Raw genomic sequence first — 27,924 nt, 5'->3', positions numbered from 1 at the left:
GCAAGAACAACAGCGAAAAATGGCAGATGGAGCGATAATAACTGACATGATCCATGATATCATGATATTTTTAGTCATATTTGTAAATTGTCTTTTTTTTTATGTTTCGTTATCATGTTGCTAATGTACTGTTCAATGTGGTTAAAGTTAACATCGTTTCTTACTGTATTCACGGAGACAAGAGCCGTCGCTATTTTCATTTTTCAACACTTGCAGTCTGTATAATTCATGAACACAACTTCATCCTTTATAAATCTCTCCAACAGTGTAGCATTAGCCGTTAGCCACAGAGCACAGCCTCAAACTCATTCAGAATCAATGTAAACAATATAACAGTATACAATACTCACATGATCCGACGCATGCATGCCGCATGCATTACAAACACTTTGTAAAGATCCATTTGAGGGTTATATTAGCTGTGTGAACTTTGTTTATGCACTGTTCAAGGCAAACACGAGCTCTGTGGGCGTGGAGCGAGAGATTTAAAGGGCCAGCAGCCCCTGAATCGGCTCATATTTAATGATGCCCCAAAATAGGCAGTTAAAAAAATGAATTTAAAAAAAACTATGGGGTTTTGAGCTGAAACTTCACAGACACATTCAGGGGACACCTTAGACTTACATTACATCTTTTAAAAGATGCACCTTTAAGTTCTTTTCTGGACCTTGAATGGTGGATAAAAAACCTCTTGGATTTCATCAAAAAGGTCTTTATTCATGTTCCGAAGTTGAACAGAGGTTTTACGGGTGTGGAACGACATGAGGGTGAGTAATTAATGACAGAAATTTCATTTTTGGGTGAACTAACCCTTTGGGTAGATCATGGTGCCTGCAATGCCAGTCTCATGGGTTTGATTCCTTAGAAATGCAACTGTTAAAATGCGATGTAAGTTGCTTTAAATAAGTGCATAAATGTAAAGCTACTTATTACTTGAGTGTTTTCACCTCAAATGCACCGGTGTGTGTGTGTGTGTTTTGTTGGTAAAAACATCTGTTTTAATATCACACTGTATGAAGTCTGTTGGTCGATATCATCCCTGCAGCTAACACAGCTGGTGTATGAATTAAACACGCTACACTAATGAAAAGTTTAAGGGGATTGATTTGTTAGTGTGTTACGCTGATGTTTATGTATGTAAACTACATCCTTCAACCAGTGGTCGCCATGTCATCAATCTCTTGTCCCTTCTATCTATTTCCATTGCTCCATCCGTCTTGATTTTTTCTAAAGCATATGTCATGGTAGGGAAAAATAAACATTAACAATGAAAGTCTTTATATATGCACACACATGCTTGTTCACCAGTGCTTTAAATGGGTGGAACAGGAAGTGATGAGTTATGTTCTGTATTAAATGACAGGAAATGCTCCTATTCTTTCAGATTTGCAGATTGTGATTGTTGGGTGTAAGTGACATCATGGCGGAGACATTTATAGGTCGTGTCACTGTTCTGTTCTAGAATGTCCCATTCTAATCAGGGATGTTCTATAGGTGACTTTCCCCAGAACAATAATAGCCATTTATCTCAATGACATCATAATTGCTAGTTTGTGTCCACACTGATGTTATCTGCTCAATTGAAGGTGTGGTACTTTTGTTTAGAAGGATCCACAGATCAAGATTACAGGAAATCCTGGGTTTCTCACAGGCTTTACATAAGATTCTGATTTACTTACGCGCACCGTTTGTTTCCACCTCGGTGGTTGATAAATTTTCTTATCCTAATCGAATCAATTAATTCTAAGCAAATAAAACGAGAGGGAAGTTCTGCAAAAAAACCCACCGCTAACTCATGCCAAACCGTATACTTTATCTGCAATCTAATACTGAAACCACAGCCGTTTTTAAGAAACAGACCACATTCTGCACTTCACTTTGGTGTATTTTTCTTGAGGGACGTTTACCTTTCAGAAATATATGTTTATAGACCAAAAGAAATCCCCCATACTGCTTTTGAGTGTCCTGTACCGTAGTGTTTTTCCCCTCGTTTCTTTAACAGGCAGGATGAAGCCGATCAGTTGGAGCCGCAGGAAGGGAGGGATGGCAGAGGAGGGATTGAGTTACCTTTAAAAGCTCAGGGTTTGAAGACTGCGGCCAACTAACTTTCACTCTCTCTGTGGGCAGGGGCAATTTTAAATGGCACGGCTCGGATGATCGTTATGGCCTCTCGTGCTTAGCGGATCCACAGGCGTGTGGTGGAGGCCTTAACCAGGTCCTCAGCTGTCATTTTAAAGCATGCAGATGCGTTTGCGTGTGTGCGTGTGTGCAATGGCACAAAGTGAAATATTGTAAATGGCACAAGACGACATCTGGAAAGACTTAGCGCTCTCAGATCACCTGTGATTCAGAGTCAGGAGTAATATCTGTGTAAAGCTGGAGATACCTATGTTTATATCATCGTGAAGAAATATGATTCTTGACAGTGTCTAGACCACTCTTGTCTATTTTTTATTTTAATACATCGATGATATTATTACCATAACAACTTGCGTGAAAAGTTGTAGTATCTGAGGTTTTCTTGCATTCAAACATGTCACTCAACCAACTTACTTTAGAATTCACTTCTTGTCTTTGCTATAAATCATAGGAACAGAAGGAAAGATTAACTGTTAATGATTAGAGAAAATGTTTAATCTGTCAGATTTCTTCCTTCTATAAACCACATTGAAAAAATCCATCCAAATCTGCCATCTCCCCTACTGAAATATGACTATTAAAGTCAACATGATATCAAAATTGAACCATTTTACTCTCATAATGCACGTTCCTGGACTTGTTTGTCTTTGTAATCTTTTTTTGAAATACGCTACCCTTCCAAAGTTTGGGGTCAGTATGATTTTTTTAAGAAATTAATACTTTTATTCAGAAAGGATGCATTAAATTGATCAAAAGTGACAGTAAAGACATTTGTGATTTTCCAAAAGATTTCGATTTCAAAGAAATGCTGTTATTTTGAACTTTCTATTCATTAAAAAATCCTGGAAAAATGTATCAAGGTTTCCACAAATATATTCAGCAGAACAAATGTTTTCAATGATTTCTGAAGGACACTAAAGACTGAAATAATGGCTGCTGAAAAATCAGCTTTGACAACACAGGAATGAATTACATTAAAATTTATATATATATATATATATATATATATATATATATATATATATATAGATCAAATAAATGCAGACTAATGTTAGTATGGTTTTACGTCAAAAAATGGTCATAATGTAGAAATAAAAGGCTTTTTTCCTACCCATTCCTAAGCATAAAAGTAGTGATCTCGTCATTGCAACTCAATTTCTGCACACTAACAATGCTTTTATCATAACTATCAGTGAAAATGCAATGTATCTAAGAGATTTGTTGAATAAAACGGGAGTTTTGTCGAAGTCCAGAACTCAGTCACTGATAAACTTGTGCTGTTTGATTGACAGCTCCAGTGCACGCTGTTTGATTGACGGCTCTAGCGATTGTAAAGAAAGCGTTCTTTGATCGCTTTCTATATATAATTTAATCACCATTTAAATAACAGATTATTTTCATTCTACTAAGAGAAACAATGTGAAGTTGACCATTTAGTCACTGGTTTGATTTACTGACTCACAGACAAAGAACATGTGACTGTACGTGAATCATTACATATCAGATCAGGCATTAGAATTAACACAGTTACTGACATGTTGTCGCATTACTGTAGAGTTCATATCGTAAAAAATGTCTGTTTGCAAAGACTGCACCGAAATTTGATTGATTTACCAAAGAATCCACAGTGAAATACAAATAAATAAAGGTCAACTGAGACATTCACATTGTTGAAAATAAATAACCATATTCCTAGCATTAAGATCCTTTGAAAGGTAATGTTATTTTTATCCTGTAGTATCGCTCTTCTCTCCTCCTCATCTCACTAATGCTAACATTGCAATGATGAAGTAGGCATTGATTTCTTCTGCGGAGGCACTGTTTTACCTATCTGTGATAAAAAGGCACATTTCATGATCAGTCGTTCGCTGGGCCTGGTGTCAATAAAAGCTTTTATTTTAAAAGCTCTGAAATTGCTTTCATGTTCAGTTTAATTGCTCATCTAACACTGCATACATAACTTAATGTGGAATGTGAAGGATTTGTCATATAATATGTAATCTCAACTTCCTCAATCAACATTTATATGCATGATGTTCCAATGAGCTTTTGTTGTAGGCGGAGCTAATATGAAAAAGATTGTCACACCTTGTTGGGGTACGTTGTTATGGAGAATTTGTAAGTGAGTGTTTATTGCATATTTATCAATCATCATTTGTCGGAAAATCTGAAGAAAGATGAGTAGGACCGTAGCATGTCCTCTTTAATGTTTTTAACTCTAGCCTTTATTTATTATCTTTTAATATCTACATATTACACTATTAGTGAAAATTATACTCTGCACTAGTGACCGTGACTCTGAAGGCACCGTGTAGCGTAGAGCCCCACTGAGTGTTAGGAATGTGAGGAGACAGGAAGATGTGCAGGAGTGCCGGCCCAGCCCTCATTAGCACTCACCACTACCTGTCACAACACGTTAGCCACAGCATGCTAGCCACAGTATGTTAGCCCCGCCGTGACTTACGCACAGCAGGTTAGCTCCAAGCGTGTTAGCAACGGCACATTAGGTAGAGCATGTTAGCACTGTGTGTTAGCTTTTAGCTGCAGCCTTTCAGGTCCCAGTGCTTTAGTGATATCGGTGGTTAGCACACTCATATTTATACGCATTTGGCGGCGAAAAGGTTTTGTCTCAAGAATTTTAAGTAAAAGCAGGTTTTATGTCAGAGCACACACCCTCATCGCTTTGGGAGCACCATGTTAACAAAAATCGTGCTACCACTGCATTATGGCTTCAATAAGAGCGAAGAATTATTATTTTCAAACAGCTTTCCCAACTCCCCTCATCTCCTGTTGGATGGACAAAACAGATAGTCCCGCCTCAAACTCATGCCATTGGTTGAGTCAGTGTTGCTGTGTGGGCAGGGGGAGCAATCAAACTCTGGTTCGGACCAGGCAATTGAACATTATTATCTCACATTATTTACACATCCGACTACTTTCTCAATCGTATTCAGAAGTGTCTGGGGCACATGCGCAGTGCATTGTTGACATACATTACGCAGTGCACAAGTTCACGTTCATGTGTTTAGTTGTAAAGATTTATGAATGTGTATGCCAACAGAGTAAAAATAACGATGAGCTCTGGTGTCACGTCCATGGTTGTCTCCGCAAGTGTGAATGATATGACGTCACAAATGCAGAGCGTGTGCACAAAAGTTTTAATCGGAATGTATATAAAACACATATAAATGGATATTTTAATCAGATAACAATGTTTATAGTACATGTAAACAGATCTGCAATCGGATTCAATTCATTCGGATTGGCGGAAATTGGTGAAACTATTGTTTCTAGATTATGGTGTAGAGTCGCTGATTAACATTAACACTATAGATTGCTATAAATTCCTTTGTTTGAGGTTCACCATAAAGCCTACATGATAAAAGGTTGGTAACACGTATGTAACTGTCGGTAATTTATTTGTTTGGCAAACAAAGGCAATTTCATTATAACCCTTAAATGCATACCTCGGGTCTTTAGTGACCCGGGACGTCATTCACTACCCTCCTCCTCGTTCATTTTTCGTTAGACATCAACCTTCTTGGTATTCCTAAATCAAATCATCATAAAGAATATAACAAGAAAAAAATCATAAAATTATGAAAGAATGCCTATTTTTGTATTCATTTTTTGTAAAAATTGTATAGGGTCTCAAACGACCTGAGGTGTGTATGAGTGTACGTATATTTTTTTCTAAACAACAATAATTGAATCTTAGATGACAGAATAAGTGCAATTCACCTTTATTCCACAAGGTGGCAATGTCTGATACACAATGTTGAAGTGACGACTCATTCAGACAGAAAACGAAATAATAAGAAAAACATGAAATGGCTCAGCGATTTACTGCAGAGTACTGAACGCAATCAAATATGACTGTAACTGTTACTGGATGGATCTGGTGAAGCTGTTAGCGATTAAATGATTTTGAAGATGTTGAAAATTATATAGTTTTGAGAATATGTTTGATATCGTGAATGGGCTCATATTTGTGACCTCAAACATAAAACTGGGAATTTACTGGGAAATTAGCTCTGAGGAGGACAGTGATGATGGCATAAAACATCTGCACAAACTGAGCCCTTTCAAGCTCCAAAAGGTAACAAAATACAATTTTTTTTCTTCCTCTTTAATTGTTACTCTATTATCAGTGTAGTTTTATATTATCGCAACAGGTAGAGATCCCCCTCCGTGTTAGATACAGATCCGGGTCGATAAAAACCCGAATATGTAAGAATGAGTGGCGAAACATTCATGCATTTAAGGGTTAAATCTGCCAGTTACGGAGGCTTCTGGGTATACGGATCTACAGCAGTTTTTGCGCCTTTGCTCTGTTGTTATGTATCATCATCAGTGTCCCGCATTCTCATTGGTTTGCTGGCCTATGGAGGATTTCATGGGCAGGATAAGCTGTGAGCGGATCACTCGCCCAAGAGGAAAAATGTGCTGCTGCTGCCAGATCTCAATCACTGAAATGCACATTGTATTTTGAGACAAAACTAACTAGACTAAATCAAGTGAAAAAGTCAGAACTGAAACTATTTTCATAGTATTTCATTTTCTCCACAGGGAAATGTATTTTTAGTGAAAACTTATAAACTGTTAAAGACAGAACTGCATTAAGCAGACTTACTGTAACTATCTGAGGCTGTTAATCAATAGTCTATGGATGTGAGTTTGTTAAAGTCATCAATTTGCAATATTTCAACTTATTTTTAAAGAATACTTATATTTTTTATTATACTAACATTTATTCTAATTATATTTGACTTATTTATAATAGGCTAGTAACATTTATGATATTATAGGCCTACTTATTTTAAAAAAAAAAGCACTTCTGGCATACATTTAAACTGCCACCTAAAGGAATTACAAAAATACAGCATATTTTGCAAATTACTCTTTCGCACGTCTCGCCTGACTCAACTCAAACCCGACGCAACAGGTGCTCGTGAAGGCATCAACAGGCTAAATGTAGGCTACCTTCAATAAAAGGTCAAACAAGGAATACTTTCAGCTGTGTTGCTATGCGTCATGAGAGTAAGCAACTAAGCAGTTATTACACTCTGTCCATCAATCGTATCTACGCCAGGTGTTTTTTTGATATAACGTGCCACCCAGCATACACGTTTATAAAATTCACCACTCGCCACTGGTATACAGTATTATATACTTGAAACCCAGATGGGATGGTATTTAAGGGCAGACAATATGAGGACTTCCCTCATCAGCCACGCGCTGGTTTTCCTCTCCGAGTAGAGCAAGAGGTCACAGGACACCAGACAACATCCTCCCTGTATTCAGCTCATAATTAACCTAAACATCTTCAGCATCCGCTGTTTTCACACCGAATCCTCTTCACTAGGGTCAATGGAAAAAAATGGGGAAAAGGAAGCGTAAAAGTGTTGGGGCCTGCATAGTGAGTCCAAGGATCAGTCAGGTCTTCCCACTGGAGATTCCCCCCCTCCCTTGTATCCAAACAATCTGAAGTGGGCCTCAGGAGGAGCATGACAGGGTGTAACCGGCGAAGCAGTGAAGATGATTATCACCCCAGACACCTTCTTATCCAGACTGGATTAACTGTTATCATGGACACAAACCACTTTCCCCTGTGTTTGTTTAACAGCTCTAGTGCTCAAATATTTTTTTATGGCACTATGTATATTTACTCATATCTGCAGAGGTCGCATACATGGGCAGGTTGTGGTTTGAAAGTACGGGTTTTCAAAAACAAATAAAACGAAAGTAGGCATACTTACATTTTGAATAGTGCTGCAACTGTACTGGTACAGTGCAATGTCTAAAACAGTATTATATTGGTTGTTGGCACTTGATAATTTGTCTTAGTGTTGAATATTTATCTTTTCTTTTACGTCCAGGTAGGCTACCTGTAATATTTTTTTGAAAAGAAAATAAATGAAAAAAGTTAAATGTAAGAATACATTAATTTTAATGTGCTTATAATTACATGCAAAGGATAAACAGTGGGATTTATGAGCGTGAGGTCTCAAAGTTGAAGCTGTAATACAGTTTGTTTGCCACTAGAGGCACCAAATAGAATAGGTTGTTTGCATATGACGTCATTGCTGTGGCGCGAAATGCGGCTGGAGGGCAGGAAGTGATTTTTCTATATAGGATAGTATCGCTATCAAAAACTCAAAATTCCTATGTTTTGCATCATTCATGGTTGCTCAAATCGATCAAACAAAGAAACCACTAGGATCTTTTACCGTTTACGTAACTTATATAATTTTTTAACTTTAAAAGTTGTCGCCTTTAATAGCGTTTTGCGTCTGCTGATAGTGAAATTAATATGGATACCTGCTTTTTTGTTTTTGACTTGGTTAAATAGTCACATTCTTCATGGTATCGTTTGTAGGGAAGAGGAGCTATTTTATCCCATTGCATGATCATTTGGTGTTTTCACTAAAGTTTTGTAGAATTCTGTTCACAATGTTGATCTGGTTACCAACTCAACCTGATACCCTTAGTGTTTTTACACATAGAAAAGGTGAAAATTGTATTACACCGGCCATTTTTTTCCATGAACGATTATGTGAGTTCCTATTGCAATTCTTGATTCAGAATGAATAACCTTCAATGGTGACATTTTTCACAATCATGACAAAATCAAAAATACTGCCCAAAACTCACAAGCAGAAAGGCAGCACGATATAAACAGACCAGACTAGAACTCAACACGGTGTGACGGCAGCTTCACATTCTCTATATCTACCGCCTCAATGGCAGGCAAATCTTTCAATTCAGTAGAAATTCTCTCCACTTCATAACATAAGGATCACGTCCAACATATGTAGTGATTTTTTTTTGTTTTGTTTATATCTATATTTTGAAATAGTGTCTAAACCACTACAATACAGACTTCCTTACTTCCTGCCCTCCAGCTGAATTCAGAACCATGTGATTGCAAACAAGCTATTGCTCAAATAAATGGTTTGTCCGTTTACCATTCGTTTAGTCAGTACTTTATTAGGCTGATTGTACTAAATTGTACATTTAACTGCTAAGTTCTCACAACGTGAAATATTTCTGTCTATTCTTGTTTAGGAGATGGAGAGGACTTTTCTCTTTTTGCCTCTGATGACCTGGAGGAACTTGGCGGAGTGTCTGATGCAGATCCAGTCCCACTGGCCACTGCTAATGACCTTCCTTCTCCTGGCCTATCAGGTGATGCGGCCTCCCCGGTCGCCCCCTCCCCCTTCCACCCGTCGTTCCACACTTCAATGTACCTGGCCGGGGATGGGGTCGAATTGGTGCCCCCAGACTTTGAGGTCCGCGAGTCGGCCGTTACCAGAGGAAACCTGGGTGTCTGGAGCCGGAGGAGACTGGAGGTGGGAGAACGTCTCGGACCCTATGAGGGAACTTCAAGACACAGCCCAGAAAATGCCACTCAGGCATGGGAGGTAGGATCAAACAATGAATCTGAGATGTGTTCCTCTACAGTAGTCTGATAGCAGCCTTTTTCAGATAAGAAACTTCTCACACGGTTGGAGACAAAGCATGCAGATAACATGGGCTCATGGGCTGCTGTTATGACTGAGGGTTTCGCTGTCATCAGTAGCGAGGTAGTGTGATTAACCCTGGCCCTCATGTTTTATGGTGAAGCACCTCTACTCGGCTCTGTGATCTTACACTAACCCCAGTTAGCAGTTGCCATAATCCCATTAGTCAAAATTACTAGACAGGCTTTTGGTCAATGTTATGCCAATTACATAATATAAATGTCCTTGAAAGTCTTTTTAATGCCACTTAAGTCTGAAAATATGTACAGAAGATTTCACGTGCTTATTCGTCACTGCAAACCAGGGTTGTGTGCCATTTTGGACTGATTTGAGAATGGCTTTTAAATTGCAGCTGAATTTGGATTGAGGTAGAAAGCAGGAAAGAGAATTGCAAGTTGAATTTGAATGTAAGGAAGCGGAATTAAAATAAAGTGAAATTGTAAAATGTCATTTTTAAATAGAAAAGTAAAGTTTGTGTAGTCCGACAGTTGTCTGCATGTATTGCTTTATTTTGTTTTTAGTGCTATGACCTTACCGACAGATTAGAGTGGTCAATTATTCATATATGATGGTGTCAATGACGTGATGGGTCTTTTTTTTTTTGTCCAAAGGCTGTAATAATAATAATAAAAATCAAATATATGACATCCAAAGTTTGTAAGGTAGTACAACTTGATCTTTTTTATTGAATCGAAAATGTTTTATTTATATTTTGTTACATATAAAGGTATTTTAAAGATTTTGAAGTGTCAAAAGGTCATTTGGTTTAACCTTCTAAAGGCTAATACAGCCATTTCATTTGTGATTAAAATATCTTAAAATGTAATAAATGAATATATTTTTTATTCTAACATAATTTTATAACATCATATTTCAACATCGTGCAGACTCTCTCTTAACTATTTGAAAAATTAATGTTTTCACTTGCTCATATGCATGTCCCGAAACATCAGGTCATTTGGTACAACCGCTATAAAAAATGGAAAATGTTGTAATATTTAAAAAACTTAACTTAAACATCAAAATGTTTGATTGTCATTCAGCTAGATATCAGCCTGTTAGCATTGTTTGAAAATATCATCATGGGGTATAACAAAAAGTGTCATTTGGTAAAACTGAAATTTTGGTTAAACCGAATGACTTTTTTGGTGACAAATTTTGTCCATCTTGTAATAAATGACAAAAGCAGTGTTAATTATAAAAAAACGCATAATCTTATTGTTAACACTTAATACAACTTTAAAATTAATTATATCTCCTTAAATGTTTGACACTTTTGAAGAACCTTATTTGTCAATGACCCAGTGTCATCATAGTGGGAGGAGTTAGACTTTCCAAACTCAATTAAAGCTCGAGGCTCATAAATCCTACTTTTTAGCCAGGTTAAAGACCGCCCCTCCTCGTGACTGCCCTGTCTGTCAGATATCACTCAGTTTACTCTCCTAGTCGAAACCAGGTCACAGGACAAGGCCAGAGGTCGAGTGTTGTCTTAGTCGGGGTCATTTTAGGCTAATTTCGCCTGGCTGGAGAGGTCGCAGGAGGAGTATCAAGCTAATTGAATGCTTAGACTCGTCCTGCTCTGATAAAGAAACTCTTGAAGAACGACCATTCAATATTAAAGAAAAGGTTCATGATATCGACATTATCTGTAAAGCAGTGGCTGTAAACACACCTTGCAGTATTTTTAAGCAATAGTTTGAGCAGAACTGCTTGCACACACTTTAGTGCCCTTTGAATTATATGTGTTCAGCTTTTATGATATGTTTATTTATGATTAATTCTGGTCTGCTCGGGTCGGATTTTGGTCCTGTTTGTATGGCGATGATTTAAACGTTAATAACCAGTTCCAGGCTGTTTTTTAGAGGCATTTTTGTCAGGACGTGGTATTATGGTTTAAGTTTGGTTGGCATATGTAATTATGGTTAACTTTGACTAAATGCTGTTGAAAGGTTTGAATTTGTTCTTGTGACTGTTCTTGTTGGAAAACAAAATGGTTAAACTTGCATTTTAATCGGACTTTTTTCACTTCGTAAGTTGTCTTTTCCCTCCTCAGCATGGCAGAAATCTTACATGTGCAAACATTAGGTTTTAATATGATTGAAAAGGCAGCTGTCTCCCAATGGTAGATTTACAGCCTCTTGAGCAAGCACTCCCTCTCTCTTTCTTGCTGTCTTTCTTTCTTGTTCGTTCACTATGGAAGGAAACGAAGGAGAAAAAAGGGTTTCATGAATTTTAATCTATCTGTAATTTATTGCATGCTTGAATAATATGTATTTAAGAAACTGAGAAGCCACAGAGAGAGAGATGGGGGACGGATGACAGCGTGGCGCGGCAGTGCTGTATCACTATGTTTAATTAGCTGGCTGACAGCGGCCCATAACTCTCTCCATTAAGTAAATAAGTTGTAAAGAATTTATGATGAAGTGGCGCATTATTCAGAGGGGATATTCAATGATGACATGGACACATTAAATATGGTAAATGGCATTAAGCCTATCTCCCTGCCTTTCCCTCTCATTCTCCTCTGCACCCCCCTCCCTCCATCCCACCGAGTGAGAAGCCGTCAATATGCCAATATGCAAGAGACTGTAAAAATAAAATTGATTTGGTAAATGCGAGTTAAGATAGATCTGTTTGCTTTCATCATCAGTTTTGCCGTGTGGAAGAGTGATGTCACCGGCTGGGGTACGATAAAGACCGAACCCATCTGGAGGCTTTGATGAAGTGCGTGCATGTGTGTGTGTGTGAGGGAACAGACGCTCAAAGCACAAGTGCTGTAATGTACCCATCTATGTGAGCCTGATTGTGTTTTTGTAATTGTGTACTAGTGTTTGATTGTTGGTTAGTGTTCTGATTTGTGGAAAAAATCCAATTGAAATTTTTCTGATAAAATATAAGCAACCCAGATGCAGAGATGAGTTCTTGTGAAGCAGCGTTTACTGTGAACCAAGCCGCTCTGCGACACAGAAAACACCAGATCATGAGCTGCACGCTGAAAACGCTGTATTACCATGCCAGGTCAGTAGTTGGCAATGTCACTTTGTAAAGAAAGACTTTTTTTACAGAGCACTCACGCCAAATGCGCATGTCTATAAAGTAAACACTTAATAATACACATGTGCATGCCGTGACTGTTTCACAGATACACTTTTTTGTTGTTTACACAGAGATGATAACGGTATCATTTTTAAAAATGTGCACTTTAAAACCCGTTTTCAAAAGTTTGCCTTTTCAGGCCTCCAAAATGCCATTGTTGTGTAGGTGAATGGCTAAAACACGTAAAAAAAAAAATCAGTTTTTAGTTGAAAACTGTATTGTGTAAACAGCCCCTTTGTTTGTGTGATGGTGTGCAGGTATTTATGTGATTTCGTACTGGTGTTTCAATGATAGTACACATTTATATATTCAACTGTATGCAGGCGAATCTCAACATAACACCGACTGTTACGTAACAGTCGGGATCATTAATATGTACGCTCCCAATATTTGCATATGCCAGCTCATGTTCAAGCATTAGACAAGGGCAGGACGTCTGGATGTGCACAGCTGAACCATCAGACTAGGTAAGCAAGCAAGAACAACTGTGAAAAATGGCCGATGGAGCAATAATAACTGACAAGAGCATTTAAAGGAGCCGCAGCCTAAATTGGCGCATAGTTAATGATGCCCCAAAATAGGCAGTTAAAAAAATGAATAAAAAAAAATCTATGTGGTATTTTGAGCTGAAACTTTACAGACACATTCAGGGGACACCTTAGACTTATATTACATCTTTTAAAAAGACATTCTATGGCACCTTTAAGTAAAAGTATTGCTGTTTAAGAAATCATTTACTTGAGTACAAGTAAAAGTACTGAAAAATAATATGACTCAAGTAAGAGTAAATAAGTAGTTTGCTGAAAAACTACTTGTTACTACGTTACAAAGTACTTTAGTATTATTTTTCTGTTTTTACCCAAAATGAGGCGATGTTAGCAATATGGAGCGCTAAATGCTCTAATGTAATTTTTGTTTCATTCATACCGGAAACCTTTTTTAATTCAACCAAAAATGTGCTGGGAACACACTGTTACTATAGTAACAAACTACACTTTTACTTGCATCTGATTGACAGGTAAATCATGCGCTCTTATTTCACGGATGTTGCTAATGTTGAGGTTATTTCAGCTTTTACAAAGTTTGCTTCATACATTTAGTTTAAATGCATTGTTAAAGAGGGCAAGTTACCATTCAACTTAACTGTGTTTAAGACACTTACATTGTTCTTGCTCAGTCCATGCAATAACTGCATGAGTTTTCTATTTACTTAAACTGCTCAGTGCTATCAATGGTATTTCAGGAGCTGCAAAAATTACAATTTAAAATCAGAATATGAGCATAGCTAACTTATATTCACTGAAATATTGAAACGTTAGTGATACTTTTTATTCATCTCAAGTAAAAGTAAAAGCAGAACAATTTAATTATACTCAAGAAAGTAGAAAAAATTGAATACGAAAGTATTTATAATTAGTTACTTTCCACCTCTGGATTTTGTGCAGGTGTTTAATTTGCACCAATGTTTTGTTGATTGTGCACCGGCTTTTGTTTGTGTGGTCAAATGCAGTTTTTTTTGTGTGATTGTTTGCATGTATTTGTTTGGGTGATTTTGTGAAGGCATTTGTTTGATTATGCAGACGTGTTTGTTTGTGTGATTGTGTGCATATATTTATGTGATTGATTTGTGTCTGTATGCAACTAAAAGTATGTGTGCCCATGTGAGTTTTGTGTGTCTAGGACAACTTTTTATGTTTGCACAGCTGTGTGTGACATTGTGGATGATATATGTGTGCCAAACTGATTTTTTTTGTGCAAATTGTACATTTGGATTGTTTGTGTATGTGTATGTGTGTGTGTATTAGAAGGCCCATAACTGACCATGAGGGAGGTTTGTCACTGAAGAGGTCAGAAGCTCTCTGAACCACCATCATAAATTCAAACCTTTACTCCTCATGTTATGCGTGTGTGTGTGAGTAATGAAAGCTGTTGAGTTACGAGTTGAGATGACTTCAGTAAATAAAAAAAAAACACCTGCCTCACCAACACAAACACACATACACAATGCACAAAAAGCCATTTTGCGTTGAAGTTTTGAAGCAGTCTGATTGTATAGGACAGGTTGAACCTGCAAAGGTGTGTGTGACCTTATGTTGTGTTTGTGTGTATGAATATAAGTGTATACGTGTGTGTGTGTGTGGTAGTGAGGGGGTGTCCAGGAGCTTTTGTGCACCTTTTGAGTGCAGGGACATAGATGGAGGGGACGGTGGAGATTAGCCTCGTGTGTGTGTGTGTGTGTGTGTGTGTGTGTGTGTGTGTGTGTGTGTGTGTGTGTGTGTGTGTGTACGTGGCTGGAGATTAAGAGTGTGTGTGAATAGGGGTGAGGGATTAGGCCTCCTCAGCATGCCTGTCCCCACACTCCTCCGTCTTTTCATCCCGCTATCCTGCTCTCCAACTTCTCTCTCATTCTGTCTGTCTCTTTTGTGCTGGAACCTTCTCTTTCTCTCTCTCTGTCCCTTCTGTCTGTCACTCTCCCGCTCCCGTCCGCTCGATCTGTCAGTCTTCCTCAGAAATATTTATCCGCTCCTTGTCTTCCCTCATTCTTCCCTTCCGATATATATTCCTCCTCTCTTTTTCAGGGCCCGAAAGGAAGTTTAATCCCTGTCTCAGGGAAACTGACCTCACACACACAAGCCATTCAGAAAGACTTCTAAAACTCATCTCATGTGTTTTTATGAAGCATTATGTTTTAAAGTATTCACTGAGAACGCTTCCACTGTTTCACCCGCTCATTCTCAGGAGGATAGAGAGAAGGAGCGAGAGAGAGAAAGAGGCTTCCTGTATTGGGACTCGACCGGCCTACAGTACACAATACTGGCACAGTTTCACTGCCACTCTATTTAAAGACAACATGAAATCAACATTGACTTCATTTTCTTACTGTGCACAAATCGGCAGTGAACGTTAATCTGCATGAAAAAGGAAATGTTAGCTTCTGTAATCTTTCAACAAAGTTTAATCATTTTCTCCAGGCCACGTGAATGGGGAAAAGTAATTTTAACCAATAATTTCCAGACATCCTGACATTCAGTCAAATCCTGATGGATAATTAAATCCTACCCATCACATTTTGGATGCTAAATGCTTTGCAAATATAGTTTCATGTGATTTTTAAAGGGTTAGTTCACCCAAAAATGAAATGTCTGTCTTTAAAGCGGAACTCAGTAAGATTTGCGAAGCTCCCCCTACAGGTTCCTTCAGTGAATCACACTGTGGTAAATACTCCAAGCGCAGCTCTGGACTACAACGACTACAACGCTCACCAGCGCAAATACAGTACAAGAAATCTCGATGGAGGTGGGTAATTTTCGAAATTGTCTTATAAAGTCCCAATATATATATATATATTGTTTTTGAATTACCGTAAAGCATTTTGTCACTCTCGCGTGAACGTGAACATGAGGCGAGATTGTGTCGGGTCGGCGAAGCTCTACTTGCAAGTGCTGTTTTCTAGCGTAGACGTGCCAGAGGGGGTTAGTGCTCGCCTCAAACACACCACTACAAGTCAATTAACCATCGTAAGAAAACTATTTACGAAGGTTAAATAGTTACTTAGTTCTGCTTTAATTACTCACCCTCATGCCGTTCCACACCGGTAAGACCTTCGTTCATCTTTGGAAAACACAACGTTTTTTTTTTTATCCTCTATAGAAAGCAATAAAATTACCACATTGAAGGTCCAGAAAAGTAGTAAAGACATCATTAAAATAAAAATGTGACTACAGTTGTTCAACCTTAATGTTATGAAGCGATGAGAATACTTTTTGTTTGGAATAACAAAACAAAAATAATGACTTTATTTCACACATTCGTCTCTCCCCTGTCATTCTCCTACGCTGTTCACGAATTTGTTGAATAAAGTCGTTATTTTTGTTTTGTTTTTGATTGAAATGAACTGCACTAACTAACAGAGCAATCGCACTAGAGTCGCACAAATCTGCCATACCCTAAGGCTATGTTCACACTCATTTTTGGGGGGATTTGACAACCCCAAGGTGTGAGTCTCAAAATGAACAGTTCAAACAGCAACTTACAGTAGCGTCTCGAAAACTGTATGAACGTGCAACGGGAGTCAAGCCATTCTCTTACCAGTAACCACAGGCCACGTTCACACTGTACGTTTTTGGGATTGACAACCGCATCTACTTACAGGTGTGAGTCTTGAAATGTCTCGTTCACACAGAAACTTACAGTAGCGTCTGGAACACTGTCTATATGAACGTGCAACGAGTGTCAAGCCAGTATTCTCTTACTAGTAACCATAACGACAGTGACCAATGTAATATTAAAGATGGCGACGTCCAAAAAACTGAAAATTATCACTTTTCACATGACAAGAGACTAATTGAACTGCAACTTCATCCATCAAAACTTTAACCAACAGCAGCATGTAAACACACGCTAGCTGGAGTCTTTAACCGTTGCACTCGCGTGTTACGTGTTTGAATTTGGAAAAAAAACAACTCAAAACTGACGGGAGCTGCTCCGGTGGAGAACAATGACTGGATCTAACACATTAAGATGACGCACAGCTCATATCTCTGTCGCTGTAAATTACCGAAAGCGAAACCACACACAAAACACCGCCTCTCTTGCACTATATGACGTGACAGACAAATAGTTGTTCAGTTCGATTCCGTTCACACAGTGCGAATATTCCGAGAATGCGGTTGTGAGTCCTGAAAATTTACGGGTGTGAGTTTGGTTATAGAATGCGGTTGTCACTCCCGTAAATAACCGTACTGCGTGTGAACGTAACCGTTTTAAGGACTCAAATACAGGACTGACAACCGTATTCTGCTGCTGTGTGAACTTTGCCATAGTGACAGTGACCAATGTAATATCAAAGATGGCGATGTCCAAAAAAACATTAAAAGTCATCATTTTTGATATGACATTTGTTCAGCACAGAGCTGCTCTCTCGCACTGTATGACGTGACAAACAACTAGTTGTCCGATCCGGTTCCGTTCACACAACGCAGGTTTTCCAAGAATGCAGTTTTGAGTCCTGAAAATTTAAGGGTGTGAGTTCGGTTATAGAATGTGGTTGTCACTGAACTGTGTGAGAACGTGACCGTGTTAAGGACTCAAATACAGAAATGACAACTGTGTTTTGTTGTTGTGTGAATGTGGCCTAAGTGACGTGAGCGACAAAAACCTATGAAAACTTTTACATGAGTTTTGCGGTTTACGCACTTTTATCTCATTGAAAAATTGAAAAGTGAAACTTTTTATCAACAAAGTTTATCCGTTTTACATCCCAGACACCATGTGATGACACACATGTGGAATATTTCTCATATTAACCACCAAAATTATTTTATTTTTGGTACTACTTTATATTAAGTGGCCTTAACTACTATGTACTTACATTTAAATTAATAATTTGATACTATGCACTTATTGTGTATATACATGTTTTTACATTGTACTTATATTTTAAAACACCTGCATGTTATTACATCTGTAATTAATTTCTGTAATTACATTTATAATTACATCCCTTACCCTTAACCCTACCCTTAAACCTACCCATACCACCAAAGCTTTCCCTAACCTTACCCTTATCTACCTCAATAGCAGCAAAAGTGTTTTGCAATTCAATACGAACCCAATAAGTACATTGTGCTTATTTTTGATATAAGTAGATAGTAGTTAAGGCCGCCTAATATAAAGTGGGACCTTATTTTTAAATATTTGTGATATACATATGTTATATTGTATTATTTTGTAGTTGATGTGTTTGTGACTAAAGAGTATGAGAAAGCAAAGAAAAAAAGGATTATGAAAATCAGCTGGCTTACAAGACAGCAGTTTTTGCTTCTCGCTCTCTCTCTCTGTGTTTCTCAGCAGGGTGGGGAAGCCAGGGGTTAAATACTTGTAGAGATGGTATACAAATGATTGTGGGACGTAGGCACTTTTATAGCAAGGTAAGATGTGTGCATGTGACACAATGGCAGGTGAGGGGGGTGTCTCAGAAGGTCGTGACCTCATTAGATGTGTAAGAATGGGGGTGTATGTTTGGGTGTGGGGGGGTGTACCTGGTCAAAAGCTCTGTGGGAATGAGAAGGTGGGCTTTCATTAAAATGAACCCACCTCTTCCTGTCTCTCTCTCTCTTTCGCTCTACACAAAACAAGAATGGCGACCTGCTGCGGGGTCTCCAAAAGACTCGCACACACGCATAAGGAGACGCACATCTCTTCACACTCATGAGGTTTCCATTACAAATGTGGGAAACATGGGCAAGTGTATTTTGTTGTGGATCAATGAAACTTAACTATGCTGATATCAGCGAACTTTGCTTGAGGAAATCAAATTTAGTTGTTTTTAACCTCTGTTTAAAACCCAAGCCTTCAGCTTTGACCGCAGAGTGGCTAATAACATGTTTATCCAAAAATTGTTTTGCTAGATATCATACAGTGTTTTCATTGAAACGCGGCTGCACTCAGGATTTCCTTTCCCCGTAATTATTTTCCACTCATCAGGAACACATACGTCTCAAACCAAGCCAACGTTAAAGCGACGTCCCAGACGTTTTCATTGGAAATCTGTTTACATCACATTGTCAAGCTGTCAATCACTCCACCTGATGATTGCGTCAGGGTTAAACGTAAAACGTGATCGCCAGTCATTTCTGGGGTAATTTACTAATTTTCAAAAATAGTTAAAATCTAAGCAGATGTGTACTGGTGACCTGGAAGCTGTTCAGTTTTTCAACAGACATGTTTGAGAAGTCTTGACAGAGTGTTTTGATCTGCGGGGTTGCACTGGAAAGGACTCATGCCTCTCAACGTCATGTTCGTATAGCGTGGCTGAAAGCTGATGGAGAAAGTGGCCGTTAATGTGAAGAAATTTTATTTTGAACATTCTTGGTTTTTGCTGGATTGTATCAGCCCACACCCTGCCTCGCTCACTGTTCCGTCGTTCTCTTTACAGTTGTTTCTCTAAATCTTTATTTTTCTGTCTCACCATTTTTTTAATCTGTTTTAAAATATATTATAAAGTAGACTCTACTGGTGATGATAAAGCTGTGAGGTATAAAAATATTGTCTAATATAGTGTAAATCCTTCAGAAATTGTCAAATTCAATTGAGTGAAATTTAAGAAATAAATTAATAGTTTTAATTTGTAATAATATTTCATAATATTACTGTTTTTACTGTATTTGAGATTAAATAAATGGTGAGCATAAGAGGCATCAAATCATAAACATAAAAACATAAAAAAAATCTTACCAACCCCTAACTTTTGAAGTGGTATAAAGCTTATTATATTTACTGCAATCTCTAACCATAATCATAATCCCTAAAAGAAAAACGTAGGATTTTTTTTATTACTAAAAACATTATTTCATTACCCTGAATTGTTTCAAAAAATTGTTTCTAAAAGTAAAACCACATGCTTGAAAAAGATAAGTGTACATTTTAGCATTAAACTTTTTTATATTTTAATTGCATATACTTCAGATTTGTTGTTTAATCAATCAGATTTTTCGTCCTCTACCTGTTTAAACCAGTTCAGAAACTACACACACACACATGGATCGGCTTTCTTTGGCTCTGGGCAGGCCTCTGGTTTAGTTTGCACATTATTCTGATTTAATATTATTCTGATTTAAATAGTTTTCTCTAGACATCTCTCTATATGTCTGACTTCTCATTTTGTTCCTCTCTTGTGCAGACTGATACTGTTTTTTGAAGCACCTGAATGAGAGGAAAGTGTGTGTGTGTTTAATTGTGTGTATCAAGAGTTGTGTTTGTTGCTAAAGAGCAGTGTGTGTGTGTGTGTGTGTGTGTGTGAGGAGAGTGTGATTGGAGCTGACACAAGCTGTATTATCATGTGTTTCACGTTAGCCGGCTCTAAACTTCTGTGTGGGGTAGACAGGTCATACATGCCACTCAGTCTTACACACACACACACACACACACACACACACACACTTACCTCCTCAACTAAGAATAGAGCTCAGCAAAACAGATAGAGTTACTCAAACCTGAGGATGGAGGGAGGTGGAGGGGCAGAGAGTGAGAGAAAACGAGTGTTAGCCAAGACCTAAACAAGAAGTTAAAGGAATCATTTCTTCATATCACCTTTATGTTGTTCCAAAACCTGTATGACTTTTCTGAACACAAAAGAAGACATAAATAATGTACTGGCCATTTTTTTTCCTCATGCAGTTACAATGAATGTGAAGTAAAGATTTAAAAAGGATGCAAACCACCATAAAACGTGATCCAAATGACTCGTATGACATTATTCCAAGTTTTCTGAAATCATATAGCTTTGTGTGAGAAACAGGACAAAATTTAGGTCATGTACTGATAACTTTCTTGAGCAGTTGAGAGTCGGTGAGTTGAACAAATCGTTCAGACTAAAATTCTTTAACATTCCGACATTCCGACTTAAAGACAAATTTAGTAATTAAAACAATTCTTAAAAGAATATTATTTTATTTTATTTTATTTTATTTTATTTTATTTTATTTTATTTTATTTTATTTTATTTTATTTTATTTTATTTTATTTTATTTTATTTTATTTTATTTTATTTTATTTTATTTTATTTTATTTTATTTTTCCAGTCCCTATTTATTGTAACTCTATGAAAAACAGCATAAGAAATAAATTCACATAATGAGATGGGGTGAGTAAATTACAGCAAAATTAAATTTCTGGGTGAAGTATTCATGTAAAACAAAATCAGAATGGAAACACAGAACTGTGTAGAAAAAGGGGAAAATAAATCATGAAAAAGATGAAGGAAACATGGAAGAGAAAGTAAGACGGACAGACACAGAGGAAACTGGATGAAGAATTAGAGACGAAAGAGAGAGCGAGGCAGTAATCAGATTTTCCGGGTGGCAGCAGGTAGTCGGGGTAGGACTTTGTCCCTGGTCATCCTCTCGGATAACGGGTTAACACACACACATCCTTGCCAGTCCTTTTGGTTGGCTGTGTCAGCCCTGATCCATCAGGCAGGATTTTTCCTGGTTCGTGTGTCAGTAATGTTAGGACAGAGATCTGCTCTAATTGTTGTGGCTGGTCAAGACGAGTTACCATCTCGGGCCAACCACAGGAAGAACCTCTCCATCGGTTACCCCGGCAGATTATAACCCTGACATCCTGCCATCCACAACCTTCAAAACAAACCCCCTAGAGAGACGGGGAGAAAGAAAGAGAGAGTGAGATGTTTTTGTGTGTGAGTGAGAGAGAGACTTCCAGGGTTCCTTCTTAAATAGAGCGAGAACACATCCATCTTCCCTCGTCTTCAGATTGTCCGGACTCTCTTTTTCTCCTCCATGGCGGCGCCCTTCTTTCCTTCTCTTACTTTTCTTTATGACAGCCATTGTAACCTCTTTAGAGGGACGGGGGGAAGCCGCGCCATTGGCCGTCGCTCCTGAGTCCTGTTTGATTGACAGCGGGAGTCCGGCCAACTGCCACCCAGGACACCCAGCCATAAATCATCAGCTATGGAGCGCGCCCACTTCCTGAAGCGCTACCGCTGCCTGCAGGGGACAAAAAGCCCTTTGTGGGGGATTTTATTTGGGGAAGAAGGTTTAGGAGGTCTCAGGACAGTTTGCCAGGGCCAACCACACTGCCTGCCTCTCTGAAAAGTTGGAGCCAAAAGTAGAGAGAGACTGTGCTCATTGGCCACTCTTTGCACTCTACTGACACCAGCAGCTCTTCCAGGTGGCCCCCCTCCATGTCTGCTAAGCCTCAGACCGACACAGACATCAGTCATCCAATTAAAACACACAACACAAGCACCAGACCTCTTTAGAACAAGAACAGAAAGAACTAGAACTGAAAAAAGTTCAATCAGACTGCTTTCTTTCACTTGAAAATGGGGAAAACAGACATTTTTATCATGAAACACAGGATAGAATAAAAAATGTAGTACAGTATGTCAGTGTACTTTCAAAACGCAAAGCTTCCTCTCTAGACCATTTGTGACCTACTCTCTCATTTTGAACCAGAAACACATTTTGAGTTCAAAAGAAAACTCTCAATAAAAATGTAATATGTTTTTCTCCAAACTGCTAATGTGATTAAGCTTTAAATAGTAGTTGATATACAATATACTTACTTAGACTTAGTTCCTCCCGTTCTCACGAGCACATCGGGCGACAAGTTTTCTCCATCAACGTCTATCCATCTCAGTGGCTGCGGCTTCATCCCACGACTGCTACAGAAGTGCGGCAGGTGATACGGGGGGACTACATCAGCGTTTGCCGCCTGCTGGAATCCGGTTCATAGCCACTTGAGAGGAAGATATGTCCTGCCAAACGGAGCCGGCGTTACGCAACTATTTCGTCCAGCCTGTCGAATCCACTCCATCGCTGCACCAATTCATTTCGGATTTGGTAGCATTGTAGTGTGGTACAATTTGTAGCATATCTTGAAGATACTTTGGAGGCATCGATGATGAAAGGAATTTACCTTGTTCCGAACCCAAGCCAACATCCTCCAGGTTAAGCTGGCATAGAGGACAGTTGACAGGATGATATAAATTTGACGTTGACTGAAATGGTCGTCATTGACCATATTGGCTACAGTCGGTGAAAGACAGCAAAGTCATTTCCAGTCTGCAAGTGTCTGCTTTGGTGTCTCCGTTCCTGCAGACAATGCCCCCAAGGTATGTGAAGATATTAAGACCACAAGGGGCGTGTTTTCGACAGTCACGTACCCCATAGGGCCGACTAGGCCTACTGGCATGGACTTTGATTTTTCGGCATTAATTCGCAACCCAAACATCGCAAAGTCCAGGTCAGCCAAGCAGTCATGTTCGGTCCAAGGGATGCCAGCCCCAACATAGTCAGTTGACTTTCTCCTCATGAATTCCATCACTGCGAGAAGCAACATGGGGAACAGAATACAATGCAGTATGGCAATCGAAAAAATAAAGATAAACATCTTTAAGTCAAGTCAAAGTCAGCTTTATTGTCAATTTTGCCACATGTTGAGCACATACAGAGAATTGAAATTATGTTACTCTCAGACCCTGGTGCATACAGATAACACACACAAAAAAAAGGTGATGAATGGCTCCGGTACGCCATACAGCCTCAGGATGTGCCAAAGGAAGTTGTGGTGGATATTATCGAATGCTTTGGTGAAGTCGACAAAATTAAAGTATAGTTGGTTCCGATATTCGACACCTTGTTCGATGATGTTTCGGAGGGTGAAGATCTGGTCGCAGCATGACCGTCCAGCGCGAAAACCCGCTCGTTCTTCTCTGTGTCCTTTGTCTAGGGCCACTCAGAGTCGATGGAGCAGGCTGGCGCAGAACAAATTCCCAGGGACAGACAGTAATGTAATACCAATTTGAATAGCTTTGTAGACTCCCTTTCTCAAAGAACCGAACAATGACGGCTTTTTGACACTCGTCTGGGACCTGCCTCAACCTCTAACACACATAAATGAGAGCCATAAGATGTTCGACCATCACATCGCCTCCCGCCTTGAGCATCTCCAGGGCGATCTCATCCAAACCGGGCACTTACCCCGAGCGCAACCTGTGGATCGCTGATTTTGTTTGATTTCTCCGGTGTCAACAATCAGATCTTCTTAAGCTATCTCCCAGTCGAAGTCGTATCAGGTCAGTGGGTCAGGCTGGTTTAGAACCTCTCGGAAGTTCGGCCTAGGAGAAGCTTTGAGAAACCGGGTGATTATTCTGTCTCATGCTGTTCTGGGAGGCAAGCGTATAACACAGTCTTGCCATCTTTGACAAGGCTGCCAGTTTCATCTTTCCATCTGACTTCTCCAAGGCCCAGTATGTCGATTTGGTAATGGTTAAATTCCTTAAGGAGTTGCACTAATCGGCTTGCTTGAAATAACATCCGCACATTCCATGTTGCGTTACGCATAGTTTAATATCGATTTCTTCATTGGACGTTGAAACCCATTGCTGGTTTCATCCGACGTCATCATATTGGGAAAAATCGAACAACCACTGGTCGGTGTATTAGTCGTAGAGATATCTGATGTTTCTTTGGCCATCAAGGTTTTACGGGGCTTTTACGCCCAACCCACCTCCTTTTTCAGGACTTGGGAATGGCACAGTCAGAGTTTCCTCTTCCTGATATAAAGAGTTCATATAATTCACAAATGGTCAAAAATATATTTGGTTAATTTTGTGTTTCAACATAAATGGTGCATTGCAACTTCTGACTAAAAATGCTAAAACAAGTCTTAAATGTACAGTAGCAAAAACAGCCTGTTTAATCTGGAGGTCAGATAGAGAGTGGAAAATAATAATGACTTTTTGGTGCAAGTGTCCTTCACTAACATTGTAAGTGGACTTTAGGGATGAAAATAATATACAGAAGTAGGGAAAACACCCCTTTTAATGCTTTTTATTGTAGCTAAAAAATAATTCCCTCTCAGTGGCGTACTTATAAATGCTGTAGAAGTTTCAGGAACATTTTCCACGCAACAATTAAACCCTCCATTGAGTTGAGCTGATGCCTGACGGTCAGGTATCGCTGGAACTGAACTGATTGTGAATTATCTGCCATTGTGGTCAAAATCCCTGTGACACGGAGGTGAACCTCCCTTAACAACAGCATCCACACCGGAGGAGATCTCCATCCCTATGTTTTCACTCATCTCTCCCTCCTTCTCGCTGTCTGTTTTTCTTTTTCCGCTACGTTGTCAGACAGAAGGAAAGACAGGCCTGTTTTCTTTTTCAATATAGATCTGAAAGAAAAGGGATACGAACGAGGGAGAGCGAGCGAAGGAGAGAGCAAGATGTGACCCTAGAGAGGTACAGACGAGAAATCCCTGACACCTCCGTAAATCTGGACGTCCCGTGTCCACCCTCCACTGCAAGTGTGTGTGTGAGTGTGTGTGCCATGAGTGTCAACCAGCCGCAAGAGGAAAACATTCCTGTGTGGTTCTCACACAAATTCAGGAGGTTTGCTCTGAAAACAAGGCCTTTCCTCACTGCTTCAGCCTTTCACTTCCCCCTCTCTCTCTCTCTCTCTCTCTCTCTGGCTTCAACTGTCCTCCACAGACTAGGCTGGTAGAGGTGAGGATGAAGGTTTTCATTGTGCTGCTGTTGATTCTGCATTAGGCTCGGTGTTTAGCTTTTATGATGAATATGTGCTTGAGTCTGTGCTGTTATTTTGCAGTCTCTCTGGGTCTGGCTCGCCCTCGCTCATCTCTCTCTCTCTCTCTCTCTCTCTCTCTCTCTCTCTCTCTCTTTTTCTCTCTCTCGCATACACACACGCACAAACACCTAGAGTTAGCCACATTAGCCTGATTTTTCACCCAAATGGAAATGTGTGCTGTCACATGGCCATCGCCCCTGACGATCTGCTGTCCAATCACTCACAAGCAGCCTGCCGGCCCCGCAAATAGGCCTGTCACTCTCCCCGTCGGCACGGTAAAGGATGGTCCGTCATTAAAGGAAGGGAGGGGGGTGGAGGAAGGTCCAGCGGGTGATGAGCCCTCTGCCCCATCAGGTGTGTGGACACACACACATAAACACAAGTGTGTGTCCATCTAAGGTGTGTGTATCATATTATTTTGGTCATTTACTATAGTAATACCATGTTTTGTGGACATGTACTGTAGTAATATCATGTTTATTTGGACATTTACCATTGGAATAATTTTTTTTTTTTTTTGTGGACATGTACCATTGTATTACTTTGTATTCTGCACTTTTACCATAGTGGTATCATGTTTTTTGTGCATGTATTATCGAAATACCATGCTTTTTTGTGTGGTTTTTGGTATGTTTTCATGGTATTACCAAGCTTTTCCAAATATACTATGATAATACCATGCTTTTTGGACATATACCATAGTATTTTTTATGTTTACCCTGGTAACAACATAGTTTTTCGACATGTACCATGGAATTACAATGTTTTTTGCAAATTTGCCATTGTAGTACCATGTTTTTTGGACATGTTCTTTGATAATACCATGTTTTTGAGCATGTACCATGGTATTATTGTTGTATTCTTTTGTACCATTGTATTACTCTGTGTGTTGCACTTTTACAGTAGTGGTATCATGTTTTTTTGTGCATGTATAAAGCCGCGTGTGTGTGGTTTTTGGTGTTTTCATGGTATTACCATGTTTTTCCAAATATACAATGATAATACCATGCTTTTTTGAACATGTACCATAGTATGTTTTATGTTTACCCTAGTAAAAACATAGTTTTCGTACATGTACCATGGAATTACAATGTTTTTTGCAAATTTGCCATTGTAAAACCATGTTTTTGGAGATGTACTTTGATAATACCATGTTTTTGAGCATGAACCATGGTATTGTTGTATTATTTCTTTTACATTTACTGTGGTAACAATGTGTTTTTAGACATGTACCATTGTATTACCATGCTTTTCTGCAAATGTACTATGGTAATACCATGGTATTCTTTGAATTAAGTTGGGATTCAATGTAAATAACGTTACAATAACATTGTAGTCATTCAGTACTGTGGTATATACCAAAGTACCATGGTTTTACAATCTGATACCATCTCTGTACCATACCACCACAGTACTTTTCTAAGGGAAGTTCGCTTGCATGAAGTGTGTGTGTGTGTGTGTGTGTGTGTGTGTGTGTGTGTGTGTGTGTGTGTGTGTGTGTGTGTGTGTGTGTGTGTGTGTGTGTGTGTGTGTGTGTGTGTGTGTGTGTGTGTGTGTGTGTGTGAATGGTGGCCTTTGGTGATCGTAAATAAAAGAGCTGTAGTTGAGGAGGAGATAAGGCATTATGGCTATTTACACTGAATCACACTCACTATCCATCAACACACACACACATACAGATATGGGTGCGATCCAGCCGTGTCACTCTTATTTATGTGTGGAGCTCTCAGTAAGGCTACACTGGGGTGTTATACTCAATGGGGCCATCCGTTTCTCACTGTGTGTGTGGATGAGATGATGATGATGCATTTTGTTGTCAGGGAAACAATCAGCAAGGCCGGTCGTTACGGTAACGGGATCACCATGGATGCCTGCTCGGTAAATAACACCTCCATCGGCCCGCCGGTCGTCACAGAGACAAATGCCGGGCTTTTAATTAGGCTAATAAAATAGGAAGAAAGGGCTGACGGCTCGGAGTGGCTGTCAGTTACTGAAGATACATCACAACACACACACACACTCGACCAAATCTCAGTGTGTTGTGCAATAATACA

The 27,924-nt window shown here is 39.0% G+C and overlaps 1 protein-coding gene across 8 annotated transcripts in view; it reads left to right on the top strand.

Moving 5' to 3' along the window:
* Positions 1-27,924, top strand: part of mecom (MDS1 and EVI1 complex locus) — a 236,012-nt gene that overhangs the window by 93,578 nt on the left and 114,510 nt on the right. For all 8 annotated transcript variants that reach the window (XM_067364507.1, XM_067364506.1, XM_067364502.1 and 5 more), the window contains exon 2: positions 9,208-9,563. In XM_067364507.1, the coding sequence (XP_067220608.1) occupies positions 9,208-9,563 (356 nt within the window). The remainder of the gene's footprint in view (positions 1-9,207; positions 9,564-27,924) is intronic.

This window comes from Chanodichthys erythropterus, chromosome 17 (assembly GCF_024489055.1).
Source record: "Chanodichthys erythropterus isolate Z2021 chromosome 17, ASM2448905v1, whole genome shotgun sequence".
In the NCBI taxonomy this organism is placed as follows: Eukaryota; Metazoa; Chordata; class Actinopteri; order Cypriniformes; family Xenocyprididae; genus Chanodichthys; species Chanodichthys erythropterus.
The sequence above is the reverse complement of the archived record's forward strand: the minus strand, read 5'-3'. Positions and strand labels throughout refer to the sequence as shown.